The sequence below is a fragment of the Eucalyptus grandis genome, chromosome 2, assembly GCF_016545825.1.
Source record: "Eucalyptus grandis isolate ANBG69807.140 chromosome 2, ASM1654582v1, whole genome shotgun sequence".
In the NCBI taxonomy this organism is placed as follows: Eukaryota; Viridiplantae; Streptophyta; class Magnoliopsida; order Myrtales; family Myrtaceae; genus Eucalyptus; species Eucalyptus grandis.
The window spans coordinates 36,947,387-36,962,033 of NC_052613.1; the positions used below are offsets into that span (position 1 = coordinate 36,947,387).

At 41.2% G+C, this 14,647-nt stretch overlaps 1 protein-coding gene across 9 annotated transcripts; it reads right to left on the bottom strand.

The window, feature by feature from the left end:
- Window positions 1-1,149: 1,149 nt before the first annotated feature.
- LOC104432536 (putative disease resistance RPP13-like protein 1) lies at window positions 1,150-13,940 on the bottom strand. 9 transcript variants are annotated; one of them, XM_039307498.1, is made up of 10 exons: window positions 9,262-13,940; window positions 8,890-9,056; window positions 7,376-7,839; window positions 6,290-6,726; window positions 6,057-6,185; window positions 5,103-5,469; window positions 4,767-4,989; window positions 2,673-4,014; window positions 2,116-2,368; window positions 1,150-2,010 (listed from the first exon to the last, which is right to left on the bottom strand). In XM_039307498.1, the coding sequence occupies exon 1, from the start codon at window positions 13,055-13,057 to the stop codon at window positions 9,524-9,526; it is 3,534 nt and encodes a 1,177-aa protein (XP_039163432.1). In that variant the 5' UTR covers window positions 13,058-13,940; the 3' UTR covers window positions 1,150-2,010; window positions 2,116-2,368; window positions 2,673-4,014; window positions 4,767-4,989; window positions 5,103-5,469; window positions 6,057-6,185; window positions 6,290-6,726; window positions 7,376-7,839; window positions 8,890-9,056; window positions 9,262-9,523. The 9 variants fall into 9 exon arrangements, 8 of the variants coding, with proteins under 8 accessions (XP_039163432.1, XP_039163433.1, XP_039163430.1 ...); XM_039307499.1 differs by having other exon boundaries at window positions 6,024-6,185; XM_039307496.1 differs by having other exon boundaries at window positions 5,103-6,223; window positions 6,325-6,726.
- Between the last annotated feature and the right edge of the window lie 707 nt (window positions 13,941-14,647).

Sequence of the window (14,647 nt, forward strand, 5' to 3'; positions counted from 1 at the left end):
TGGCTGGTCACCAACCATCGCCGTGGTTGACGATCATCCGAAGAAGAAGGAAAAAGGAAAAAAAAAAAGATAACTAAAAATTCTATCTAAAAAATAAAAATAAAATGAAAAGATGTTTGGTGAGAAAAATAAAGCAGTTGATTTAGAAGTGGAAGAAAGAAGATGGAAAACGTTTCCTACTTTCTCAAAAGCAGAAAACATTTTTCTCTATTTTAGAAGGCTTTTCTTTTTTTATGGAAAATATTTTCTCTGACTAGTTCATTTTTCATGAAATGAATATCGGAAATTTCAAAAAAAAATTCTTAAAAGTTGTTTCAGTGTAATGAATGGAGACTTAATGTCTAATTTTTCTTTAGGAGGAACTTCCCAAAAACCAAGCCATTGAAGGCACATGGCAGCTTCTGAAGAACTTCCTAATTAGCATTGCGCATTGCTCACTTCAAATCTTTGATTTAATGGCCTTTTCTCTATTATGATAAGTCTTTTCAAGCCAAAGAAAAGAAAAAGGAAAATTGTGATAGATAAACAGTTGTTCTTGGTGATTCACTAATGAGGCCATGAGCATCGTGATTGAGACACGCGTGGCGTTTTAAAGATGCTAATTAATCCTCAAAGACAGGGCTTCAATCGAGCAGGTTTACTTAGAAATTTCAAATCCTCCAAATCCTCAATAAGATGTGATACTAGAAATCAGCCATTCCTAATAAGTTAATTAGCACAATGAATTTAACAAAAATAGAGAGAAATTATGCAGGATAATACTAGACGATGATGGTCATCTCAAAGGAATTGTGCACGCATACTTTGCATTCAAAGCTCGATCTTCTAAAATTCTTTTGAGCAGAACTCGTGCTTGTGTGCGAATTTGAAGCTCCACTTCGAATTAGTCTGGATTTGAGGAATGGTCTTTTATCGCAATCATCATCAATTTCTATTTCTGTGAAGTGGATACTTATACATTGATATTCTTCTGAATGAATTGAAACTATCCGGCTGAAAGTTTCATGAATTTGACGGGCAATAAGTACGGAAACTCAAGATGAAAGGGATTTCTCTCTCTATGATCGATGATAGAAGATCTAACTGTCAGTGCAGATAGGCCAGAAGTACAAGAAGGAAATTGCAAGCAGGAATAGGAAGTTATGTGAATTTATTCCTGGGCTAAGAACTTAGATTAAGTTGTCAAAATGTGATTATATGACCACAGAGATACATCTGCCTCTACTTCAATGACCATGGTTCAAGCTTCAACGATGGTGCCATGAATCTATTCGACAAAGGTCAACATGATCAGAGGCCGAAAAAGGCAGCTTTCAGAGGTAATACAGTCTAAAACTGTACCAAAGCTAGTTTACATTGACAAAGTCTGCTAGAAAGCTCATGAGTAGACTTTGAGGCCTATTTAAACGGGGACAGTCCTCAACTCAGCTGCATTATCTTCCTCATGTTCTCCAGAGATATTTCCTCGGGCGAATGGCCCTTCGACTCTGGCACCAAGAAGATGAAGACTGTCCCAAAGAAATTGGTCACGCCGAGTGTGATCAAGGTCTTCTTAACACCGATCCCGTCCACTGCATACACAAAACCGAATGCATCCACCAAGGACCCAGCCTTTCCAGCTGCGGCATATATGCCAAGACACGTCAACCTGAGCTGCACTGGGAAGATCTCAGTGGGCACCAAAAATGTGGTGGCATTAGGGCCGAAGTTTGCGAAGAAGAAGGTGAATGAGTACATGATCATGAACCCGATTTGATTGTCTGGCAAGGTCCGTTGCCCATCATCAATTGTTTTGCGAACCCTCCGATCTTGTCGTTGAATGCCAGCGTGAACCAGTAACTTTACACAGTTATTATTATACGAAGCTAGAGCTCGAGCTCATGCTTAGTTACGCAAAGATAAATCGCTCGGTGCATTCAACTAAGCCCCAACTACCACATCTCTAGTACGAGTTCTTCAGCGCCTAGCTGGTGATGGCCGAGCTTGAGCTCCGGCCCACGCCTCCCGCCACTGAGAGAGTTAAGGGAATAAGAAATAAGAAATATACCTCAAAACAATAATTCAAAGGAAAGAAAAAACAGGTACTTGTAAAAGAGTTTTTTGAAAATTTACCACCTCAACAACCCGTGTCGGTTTGAATCGATGTTGATCATTCTGCATGGCATTCACAAATAAATACAACAAATGGCGGACTGATTTTCTTGCTCAGTTTGAATCGATGTTGCAGAGGAGCTATGCGGCAAAGTGCAAAGTGGAAAGAGGTCCTGCGTCGTGAATGCCAGCGCTCTATTTGACTTCAAATGCCAGTGCGAAGTGGGTTGGAAGCAGATGCGCCTCGCCAATGAAGATGACCTCAAGTTCTATTTGGCTGCAAATGTCAGTGCAAAGCGGGTTGGAAGCAGATTTGCTTCGACAATGAAGATGACCTCAAGTTCCATCTCAGTGTTTATAAGGTTGCAGTAATTGTAACAGTAAATAAAGCAAACACTTTGCCTTAAGAAATCATTTGACTATTTCTCTACAGCAGAATGGGAAAAAAGGTGTAAGTCGCCAATTTTTCGCTCCAGTTAAATGGTGAAGTACATGGATGATGCAACTCTTGAGAAGATAAACGAAAAACTAATCCTAGAACATGAAGCTCGAGAGCTTCATCTGCATACTCTGCACCTTACCTCACATAAACATTCAACTTTCAGAGCCATATGGTTGAGGTTCATATGAATTGTGTTTTGCTGTTGTGGACATAGGCTTAAGTTGCAAATCTTCTTTTCGTGCAGGTTCTGTTGAGCACTCTGCATGCCCGGGCCTCCCCCAAGTCCCATCCGTTTCATACGACACATCTGTCTTCGATCGTAAATCATCTTCACTTCCCTCATCCTTTTGGTACATAAGTCGTATTGAAGGAATTTCTGGGCAGCTTGCTACTGGATATAATGTGGAGGAACGACATGCATGAAGTCTGCAACTTACCAGCACACTTACCAGTGCGATGCTGGTTACACGATTCTCGTGAATGTTAGCATCTTCCCATGCTTAAGTGATTGTAAGATATAAACTCAAAGACTCGAGATTGCAATTCATACTAATTCCCAGTTTTTCCACTTATGCGTACCTTCCTTTTAACATGTCTAGTGTTGGATCCTTTGAAGGCGCAATCGGTAACGACTGAAAAACTCGGAATAAAAGTTTCCAACTCATCTACCACAGGATCAGACAGCGGAAGTTAAGGTGAGATTCTGAAGACGTCTCTCTCTTGATCTTATCTTTTTCCAATGGCCAAAACAAGTTTTCCAAAGAACGGGTTACTTGCTTCCTAAGGTTTTGATTAAGTCAAAAAAGAGAAGTTCATGTAGTTCAATCTGAAATGGCAGCTGTTAACAGTCACATTTACATAGTCACAGCTCCTACAACAGCCTTTGACTGTGCATTTGGTGTTGAATGAAGACAATCCAAGTCATCAACTTCCTTTAAGAACATTAAACAGGGCATTTATGAACTACAATCTAGTGAAATTTTACCAAACCTAATGCCTAGTATCTTGTTTCTCATCAGTGCCCATGTTCCTACCTCGGAAGTTGCTGTGGATGACCATCTTCACAGAATCTATGGCTTTGGTTCTATGGAACTAGTAAGAGTGCATCATCACGAGGCTTCATGTGGAGTTGCACTAAAGATGTATATAGATTATACTCAATTTCCATTCGTGCAATGGCTTATGTTGCACTTTGTTCTTTATTTGTTGAAGTGACATTCCTGTGTAAATAGAAACATGTCTATTGTATGGTTTAACACTACACTACAGAAGAGACACAGTGCTTTCACTCCTCCTTTCACTGAGGCTTTCGAAGATTGCAACCATTCTAGGATCAAACGAAACTGGCGTTTTGCGAAACATCTTGAAATGCAACTCTACAATGTAGTTTGAGTTATCCGTCACATAAGGCTTCCTGTCTTCATTCAACCATAACTTTGCCTCACACAGCCTTCTTAATTGAACAACTCTTGAAGTCGCACCTATCAACATCAGAATTCCAAAATCGATCAGCTTCTCACAACATCAATAACCAAATTGTATCATGATGAACCCTTGCTTTTCAGGAGAGAAATCCTCCGTCGGTTCCAGTTGGATCCCAAATATGACTCCCATATATCGACAACGTATCATCCTCTTAAACTACAATTAACACTGAATTTCTATTTGACAGCATTCTGAGTACTTAAAAGAGGCTCTTGCTTCCGTGTGCTCAATTTTACAAAAGTAAACAAAACCATCCACTCACAACTTCACTCAATTGCCAGCTTAAAAATGAAACACAGCCGAATTTAGGAGTTTTTTTTCCCAAAACATTATCTTCGCAACAAGATGAATTGTCTAACTAACATTCACCACATTGAATCCATCTAAGAAAATCATTTCATGATCGAAGAGTCCTACTACACTCATCTTAAATCCACAAAGCAATCACTTCCTAACGCAATCTAGGAGTTTTTTTTCACAAAACATTATCTTCGTGACAAGATGAATTGTCTAACTAACGTTCACCACATTGAATCCATCTAAGAACATCATTTCATGATTGAAGAGTCCTACTACACTCATCTTAAATCCACAAAGCAATCACTTCCTAACGCAATAACTTCATAATAACGGGAAATAATTTGCCTTTTCCACAACTCCCCGTTTCAAAGCGGACTTGCCCTAATACGTAACCTACTACTGACATGGTTTAAATGGACCGATGGAGTTCAGTAATGAGACCACTTACCAGATTGTACTTCCAAGTTTGTAATAGACACTTCTTCGTACACTGTCCTTGTCGTGGGAGAGCTAATGGAGCGGCAGCGTGACAAAGAGGGAATTGAAGGTGAGGATGATGGAGTGGAGAGCCGAAGAAGCAGAGGTTGGTGATTAAGCTGTAGTGCAGACAACAAGGGGGGAAGGAGACGAACCGTAGTTACGCCCAAAAGCTTCAGCTCACTAAAAATTTGCTGGAAAAAAAAAACACTTGTTAAGTACACATATAATTTTCAAAGAGCCAACTCAGAAATTTATTATACACCATAATACAACTTCTGGGATTTTGCAGATGAGGTGCTGATACCGTTTTGTGCATCGCTTCTGTAGAGTCCCACATCCGAAGATCCAGAGTCTTTCTAGGGAGAGAGGGAGGCCATCCTGGGGTAACTCCCTCAGCTTTGGGCAATGGAAGATCCATAAGGTCCGGAGAGAGGAAGGGGGATTGCTAGACAATCTTTCCATGTTCCCCATAATCACAGCGGTTGCCATGTCCAAGAACAATCCCTCCTCCTCCACTCCCTCCAGCGAAGACATCTCCTTTCCTACTGCAGGACTTTCCTTATTAAAGTCTTGAAATACAAGGAGTCATCCATCACATAAAGCTTCCCGTCTTCATTCAACAATAGCTTTGCTTCATGCCCTTCTTCATTGAACAACCCTCGAAGTTGCACCTATCAACATCAAAATTCCCAAATTGAACAGCTTCTCGCAACATCAAGAACCAAATAGTATCATGATGAACCCCTGCTTTTCAGGAGTGAATTCCTCCATCGATTCCAGTCGGATCATGAATATGACTACCATGTATTGACAATGTGTTGTCCTCTTAAACTATAATTAACGTAGCATTTCTATTTGACAGTCTTCTGGGTACTTAAAAGGCTGTTGCTTTTGTGTGTTCAACATCACAAGTAAACAAAACCATCCACAACTTCACTTAATTGCTGACTTAAAAATGAAACACAGCAGATTTTCGAGTTTTTTTTTTCCAAGACATTATCTTTGCAACAAGATGAATTGTCTAACGGTCACCACATTTGAAACCATCTAAGAACATCATTTCATGATCGAAAGCAATCACTGCCTAGCGCAATAACTTCATAATTACCAAAAAAAATCCGCCTTTTCCACACCTCCCTATTTCAAAGCGGATTTAACCTAATATGTAACCTACTACTGACATGGTTTAAATGGACTGATGGAGTTCAGTAATGAGATCACTTACCAGATTGTAAGTGTAATAGACACTTCTTCGTACCTTGTCCTTGTTGTGGGAAAGCTGAAGGAGCGATGGCGCAACAAAGAGGGAGATAGAGGTGAGGACGTCGGAGTGGAGTGGAAGCAGAGGTAATTGAGGAGCAGACAACAAAGGGGAAGGAGATGAACCCTATTTACACCCAAAAGCTTCAGCTCACTAAAAATATGCTAAAACAGAAAAAAGACACTTGTTAAGTACACATATAATTTTTGGTCTAAAATTAAAATACGCACCCTTTTCAAAGAGCCAGCTTAGATATTTATTATACCCCATAATACAACTTCTGGGGTTTCGCGGATGAGGTGCTGATACTGTTTCGTGCATTACTTCTGCAGAATCCCACATTTGAAGATCTAGAGTTGTTCTCGAGAGGGAGGGAGGCCATCCTGGGGTAAATCCCTCAGCTTTAGGCAATGGAAGATCCATAAGGTCCGGAGAGAGGAAGGGAGATTGTTGGATAGTCTTTCCACGTTCCCCATAATCACAAGGGTTGCATATTAAAGAACAACCCATGCTCCACCACACGAAGATATCTTCTTTCCAGTGGTGGGACCATCCTTAATTGGAGTCTTGAGATACAATCTACAATGTACATGTAAGGCTTCCTATCTTCATTCAACCGTAGCTTTGCCTCACACCCTTCTTCGTTGAACAACTCTTGAAGTCTCACCTATCAACATTAGAATTCCCAAATCGATCAGCTTCTCGCAACATCAAGAACTGAATAGTATCATGTCGAACCCCTGCTTTTCAGGAGCGAAATCCCCCATCGATTCCAATCGGATCACAAATATGACTCCCATGTATTGACAATAGTAATGTACTCTTAACTATAATTAATGCAGAATTTCTATTCAACAGCATTCTGAGTACTTAAAGGGCTCTTGCTTCCGTTTGTTCAATTTTACAGGTAAACAAAACCATATGCTCACAACTTCACTGAATTGCCAACTTAAAAAATGAAACGCAGCCAATTTTCAAGTTTTTTCTAAGACATTATCTTCGTAACATGATGAATCGTCTAAGGTTAACCACATCGAATCCATCTAAGAACCGAATTCACAACCTGGATACTCCAACATTCATCTCGACTCTGCTTAACCACAATTATTATATCTAACCTGTTGATAGCGGAGATTTCCACTCATCTTGAATCACAAAGCAATCACCTCCTAGCGCAATAACTTCATAATTACTGGAAAGAAAAAAAAAATCCACCTTAACCCACCCTATTTCAAAGCAGACTTGCCCTAATTCGTAACCTTACTATTGACATGGTTTAAATGGACCGATTGAGTTATAGTATCGAGATACTTTACCAGATTGTACTCCCAAGAAATCACGTAACTCTTCTCTGTACCCTGTCCTTGTCGACAAGAGGGAAGGCTCTAGTGGGAAACACGGAGGGGGGCAATGGCGTCGCATGAGAGCTGAAGGAGCAGCGACGTGACAAAAAAGAGGGAATAGGATGATGGAGTGGAGAGGCAATGGAGGTACAGACAAGAAAACAAAGGGGCTGGGGAAGTAGACGATGATGAAAGAAGAAGGGTGGGTTATTCTTGGCACCCCTCTAGTGTAGTTACGCTCAAAAGCTTCAGCTTACTCATCTATATGCTAAAATGATATGAACTTGTGGGATTTCGCAGATGAGGTGCCAATCGTGGCCAGTCTGTTTTGTGCATCACTCCTCTAGAACACCACATCCTTGGATGGAAACCAACCCTCTAGACCTAGCCGCGGGCTATTACAAATGAGAGTAACGAATTACAGTAGATATTTTGGCCTGCAGAGGAAGAGAAGAGTATAAGTTATTCTCCTTGAGAAATGATTCCAGCAAGATCCCAGCATGGTGTCACAAATCACACCAAGAGAAATATTATCTCCATTACCTACTATATATCTAATGCACGGTTTCAAAATATTCCCGACTTTTAATAAATTCTTCCGAGCATAAGCAGCATCTGGTTTACAGTCAAGAAGATAGCTATAACGCCAGGCAAAACATAGAGACCACACCTCTACAAAATTCTCCACACACACTTTAAAATACAAGCAAGATTTCACAAATCAAGTCTTTTAATGCCAAGGCCTCCAAAACTGCTTAAGATGATAGACAGTCCATCTAACTTTTGCTCTCTCTTTAGCATCAGGATCTCTCTTCCAAAGGGAAAGCTCCACACTTACGCTCAATCATTTCAAAAGCTTTGTTGGGCAACAAAAAGAGTTGACACTGATAGTTAACCAGACTATGAATAATAGATTTGATAAGCTAAAGTTTTCTGGCATATGAGCGGCTTTTAACTGTCCAAGCTTTAAATCTTTTTGTAATTTGATGATTTTATGAGAGCCTTAATCTTTGTCTAAAAGTCTTTCAGACAATCCACACTTACTAAAAGAAAGAACCAAACAAGAACATAGGGTTGGCTGATTAGCATGTTGTTTGATTCGATTGCTGCATGTTACACAAATGCAGTTTTTAAAAACTTAAGCTGTTAAGAAACGTGCCAAGCAATGCACATGTAACGTATAACTTAACACTCCCTTTGCATAGAATTGGTCCCTTGCGCACATGCACAAAAAAAAAAAAACAGAATGTGGACACAATCACATCAATGAGATAACTGGGGAATGATAACAAACAACATAATAGACGGTAAATTTTAAACCATTGGCATATGCTTTGATACAATGCTAGAAATGAACAAGTAGAATGCCGACAATATGCTAATCCTTCAGAAGAGATTCTTCCAAGATTCTGATTATACCCCCATTATCATTACCTGTGTCTTTCAAACAGCCAGTCAAATGAAAAAGCAGAAACAAATCTACTCACCCTTTAAACTTTGCCAACCAGCGTCTTCAGAGTCCATGGTTATGCATCTTTGATTCCAAAGCAGCATCTCCTCCTCCTCCTCCTCCTCCTCCTAGGCTTAACATAGACCTTTCAGTGGGTCCCTGTGCCGTACTGACGAACTTCATCAACAGGAATTCCAATGTAATCTGCAAGGCGAGCAAGATTTAAAGACTCTTGGCGAATGGGCAGAGCAGAGCAGATGACGAAAAGAATTGGTGGGTGAGTGTAGAAAACTGCTGGAATGGAATGCACAAAAATAAGCCGAGAAATCCAAATCCAAATGCAACAGGTACATTAAGACAAAAGTGAATACGAGTAGAGGAGTAGTAAATGGCAGAGATCGATCAATACCTTGATTTTTGAATGGAAATAGTATGTCCGAGGCATAGGAATCTTCGGGAGATGGAGACTTGGGGTGATATGAGGTGAGGACGACGACCGAGTGGAGAGGCGGAGCCTAGGGAGGCGATCGAGGTGCAGAGACGACAGAGGGGAAAACGGAGGTGATTGACACTATGGAATCCCCTTCTTCAAAAAGAGCCAAGGCTCAGGTATTGAAAATACCCTAATCTCTTCCATATAGAATATTCAGAGTCCGAATCCCTTCTTTCTTTCAAGTAATTGACTTGGAGTCGTCACAACCCAATGTGACTTGTGGGATTTCGCGGATGAGGGGCCAATAGCAGCCGGTCCCTTTCCTACATCGCTCCTCCAGAATCCCACATCCTTCGATCCAGAGAAATTCTAGGGAGGGAGGGAGGCCATCCTGGGGCAACTCCCTCAGCTTCGGGCAATTGAAGATACCTAAATATTGGAGAGAGGGAGGGAGACTGCTGGACAGTCTTTCAACTTTCCCCATATCTCTAATCCAGAACCTGAGTAGAGAGGAAGGGAGCGGAAGCACAAGATCCTCCTCCTCTCCCACTCCTCCAACCTCGCTGTCGATCTCCAGCCATTCAAGGGAGGTGAGGGGGGTAAGCCACTCCCTCACCGGCTGCTTCATATTCTCGCATTTTAATATCGTAAGAAGCTGTAGCTGGGGCGGCAGTCCTCCATTAGGGAAGCACGTAATACTCTCACACCCACTAATTTCCAGATCTTGGAGACTGGTGAGTCGATGCAACTGAGTAGGTAACGATTTTATCTTCGAACAATTGTCAAGCTTAAACGTCGAGATTTCGGGAGGAAGAGGAGGGAAGCACTCCAGCTCTAGAGCAGTCAAGTGGTACAAATGCAAGGAATTGAGGCCGGAGAGTGTGTTTAGGCCTTGGGGTAAGCTTCTCAACTTATCGCAACTACCAATCTCAATCTCTTTAATGGATTGAAGACAATTTAGATTTATTTGCGCGAGCGACTCCACATTCTGGCAATGAAAAATTTTGAGACTCTTGAGGGTTATAGGTAAAAATATGCCCCCGCTAAACAAAGCAGCTGGTAAAGAATGGCAGGAGGTGATCTTTAAACTTTGCAGACAAGACATCTTGTCCCCTTGGGTATTGATGCTGCCTAGTTCATCCAAGTCAACATTTAATCCTTTGGGTAAATGTTGCAACCTATTGCAGCCCTCGATTTTTAAAGATATCATAGATGTCGGTATACCTGTGTCGGGGAAGGACACGAGATTTGGACACTTTTCGATTGACAAGTCTCTAAGAGAATAAAGGGTGTGCATCTTGCTTGGGAGCTTCTCTAATTTGATGCAGTCACTCAAGCAGATAGTCTTAAGGTTGCCAAACAGCTCTATATCTCCTTCTTCAGCCACAAAATACATGAATTCAGGACACATATCAACAACTTTGTCTTGCCATAAGTAAGTTAACTTTTCACATCTTTTGATATATAACTCCTCCAGCCTAATCAAGGAGCTTGTAAACCCATGATTTAAGCAAGTAAGTTCAGAGACATCTTTTATGATAAGAGAGGTTAGAGATGTCAAGTTTACCAAACTCTTTAGCACCCCCTCATTACAACTCTTGAATTTTAATTCTTTGAGAGATGGAAGGCTAATGATGGAGGGCAACGCATCCATATGTGGACAGGACTCGATTTCAAGCTTTGTGAGAGAGCCTAGTTGACTAGGCAATTTTCCTATCAACACAGGACAATCTTGAATGAGGAGATGCTCAAGACAAGGGAACAAAACTCTTACTTCTTCAATCCCAACACAATGAGACCAGTCTTCCCACAATGGCATGTCCCTGAATTCTAGAGTTATTAACGATGGAAAAGGACTCTCATCGGTTCCATAAAATTCAGACCCTATCGTGCTTATAGCATTTAGACCTTCAATATATAGTTCTTTGAGCAAAAATAGCTGCCCAAGTGATGGCAACGTTTTGGCTCTGCAACATCCATGTAATTGTAAATGCACAATGTTAAGATGTGGGGGACTTTCTAACCATGACGGGAATTTTAGGCCACCATAGTAGGATATCACGAGATTTTCAAGGTTTTGGTGAGGGTGAAGAAAGACAAGGACCTCTGCTTCAAGGTCTTCATTCCGAGAAATTTCAAAATCTGGACTCCACCGCATGGTCAACCGACATATTCCCTCCTTTGTGATTAAATCGATCTCCTTAGCATCTCCAACTTCTTGAACCTTATGCAAATCAAAGATGCACAACTCCCCTTTGAGGTCTTTCAGGTTTTTTAACTCCTTCAACCTTAACCCATTTTCTGTTCCCACTACAAATTTGGACAGCATCTCAAGACCCACCAAATGACCTATATACATTGGCATCGCTCTTAAGTTCAGAGTATCGGTAATGTCGAGAAATTTTAGATTGATCAATTTCTCCATACCTTTCGGTAATGTGGTGAGGTATCGACAAGCCCGCAACATCAAAGCCTCTAGGTTATATAATGTAACAATCGACTTTGGAAGCATTTTGATATTAGTATACGATAGATTAAGGTGCCTTAGGTGCCTCAATTTGCCAAGGCAATCCGGTACCTCTCTTATTCGATAATGACTCAATGAAAGCACCCTTAAGTACTTTACTGTCGACAACAAGTCACATAGCACTTTATGGGACAAGTAGAACTGACCGTAGGGCTTTCGTAATGATATGAAGCTCCTAAGTCCCTTCATTCGACGATATACCTCAAGTCTTTTCGGCACAATGTGATAGCTGGGAATGAAAGAGGCATGACGAGCAAAAGATGCATTACTTTGATTAACCTCAAACTCAAACTCCTCTGGGCTAAAATAAGTTGCACCAGCGACTAGCTTTGCAAGGTCATTCACAAGATCATGCATCAAGAATTGTGATCCGTTTATACTTGACTTTTGAAATAATGATCTAGATACTAGCTCATTAAAATAATTCAAACCTGTATTCCAAAGGGTCTTTGCTTCTTTTACCTCCAACAAGCCCTCTGCAATCCACCAGTGGATCAAGTCGTCCCGTTCAATTTCATAGTCCTTTGGAAATATAGCACAATAAGTAAAACATCTCCTCAAATTGGAAGGGAGATGAAGATAACTAAGTTTCAAAGCTGGAAGGATCTCATTTCTTAGGTCCCAAATTTTGCTATTCAATATAGCTTTCCATTCTTGGGGGTTGACTTTATGGCGTAGCAGCCCGGCCAATGTTTTTACTGCTAATGGCAACCCTTTGCATTTTTCCGCTATTTTTTGTCCTAATACTTTAAGATCTAGATGATGATCGAAATTTTCTACACCAAAAGCATGAAATGCCAACAGAGTCATACAAGCATCTTGTGACAACTCTTTGAGATAATACGGTGGAGCACTAGCTAATGAAGCAACACTCTTGTTACGAGTGGTGAGGATGATCTTGCTTCCCTTCGCTCCCAATTGAAAAGGCTTCAATAGAGTAGTCCAATTTCCATAATTCTCGTTCCAAACATCATCTAAAACGACAAGAAACTTCTTCCCCGCAAGGTGTTCCTTGAGCTTATCTTGAAGCCAATTGAAGTCCTTACCTTCACAGGACAAATGGCCGTTGGTTATCCCTAGGATACTCTTTGTGATAGCAAGCACGTCGTAATCTTCGGAAACGCAAGCCCATGCTTTCACATCGAAATAGTTAGTGACTCTCGCATCATTGTAAACTTGTTGAGTCAAAGCCGTCTTCCCCACACCCCCCATCCCTACGATAGGTATCACTTTTAGTTTGCACATGTTCTATCGTCTTCATCTTTGGTCAATAATTCAAGGATCTCGCTTTTTTCATCCTTCCTACTAACAAAACCAGGCTCGGGCAAATACGTGGTGGGAAGCTGCTTATCCTGTCGACGGTATGTTGATCGATTCCCATTATTCTCTCCGAAGTTAAAAGTATCTTTCCGAGTGATGATATCCTGTAGTTTGTTATCCATCTCTTCGATCGTGGATCTCATTTTACGGTCAAACATAAATGCTCTTGGGCTCAATTTAAAGCAACGACTCGGAAGAAGGGAGCACACCTTGCTATTGCCAAGTTCTGCCTTGAACTTATTTTCCGCAGACTTTGTGGCGAACTCATCAAGCAAGTCTTCGATGTCATAGGCCAAGTTCCCGAGATCTTTGAGCCACGACTCCACCCCAGGAGCGCTGGTCAGTTGTCTCTCCTCTGCATCATCCAGCACTTGATTGATGCTATTCAGCATCCTCTCCCATTTCTTCAGCAGGTTATCGATCCCCTCACGGCGCGCAAAGTTGACCAGCTCGGGAGAGGCCAACCTCTCGAACAGCACAGGAAGAAGGGCGCCAAGGAAGAGCTCCGCGATGGGCATGATGGCTTGACTCGGGAGCGGCGGAGGATTAAACAAGAGTGCCTGAATGGTTTGAAAGGAAGTGTGCTGAGCGGAGAGGAAACAAAAGTTCTTACGTCCAGGACAATAGCATCAGATGATGGGTGTGAATAAAAGACTGTTTAAGCATTAAGTACTCTAGTCAGATTCGAGGTGGCCTTTGTCCTAGTCACACTGAAAAATGGACGTTGAGGCCACAATCTGTGTAATGCGACATTTGTTGATTCTACCCGAGGTAAAATGTCCTAATGAAGGGCAGACAGAACTGCTTTTTATCTAGTGCCCTGTCTTGGGCGTGTAGACGGAAAGATTCCTTCCGCAATTCTAGTGCATATTGGCCCAAATTGTGGGTCCCCTTCCTCACTGTCTCCATCTTCACCGTGCCTGCGCGCTTCACCCGCTGTTCACCTCTCTTTTGTTTTCTTATTTCCTTCTCAATAATGGCAGACAAGGGGCCCATTTCTTTTTCCTTGTTTTTTTTTTTTTAATGTTTTAAACTTGTGCTAGCTACACTGAATTTGCCATCAACAAAGCTGTCGGTGGAGCCAAAAGGTAAAAGAAAGGCCTTTAACTTTGCAGTCGTCACTTGCGCTGCTAAAGTTGAGCCTCTCTTTGAAATTGCCAGTGACGAACTCGAACGTCGTGAAATGCAGGCCGTTGATGGAAGAAGGGGCTTGAGAAAATCCAATGAAAACCCATGGAGATAGGAGAACATAGATCTTCCCTTTTTCCCATCCTTCTTGCCTGCAGCCTCGCAAACCGACCTGGAGATCCTAAACATCATGAATCAAAGAGATGAGTAATTGTACTTATAACCATTTTTAAGGAAAGTAATGATATTTTTTTTATACTTGGTTGAAATTTAAAAATGAATTGAAAAATATTTTCCACCGTTTATTAAGGAAATTATTTTCCTCCATACACTTCTTTCAATAACTTTTTTAGTATTTTCTTTTTTAAATCAATTTTTACTTATTTT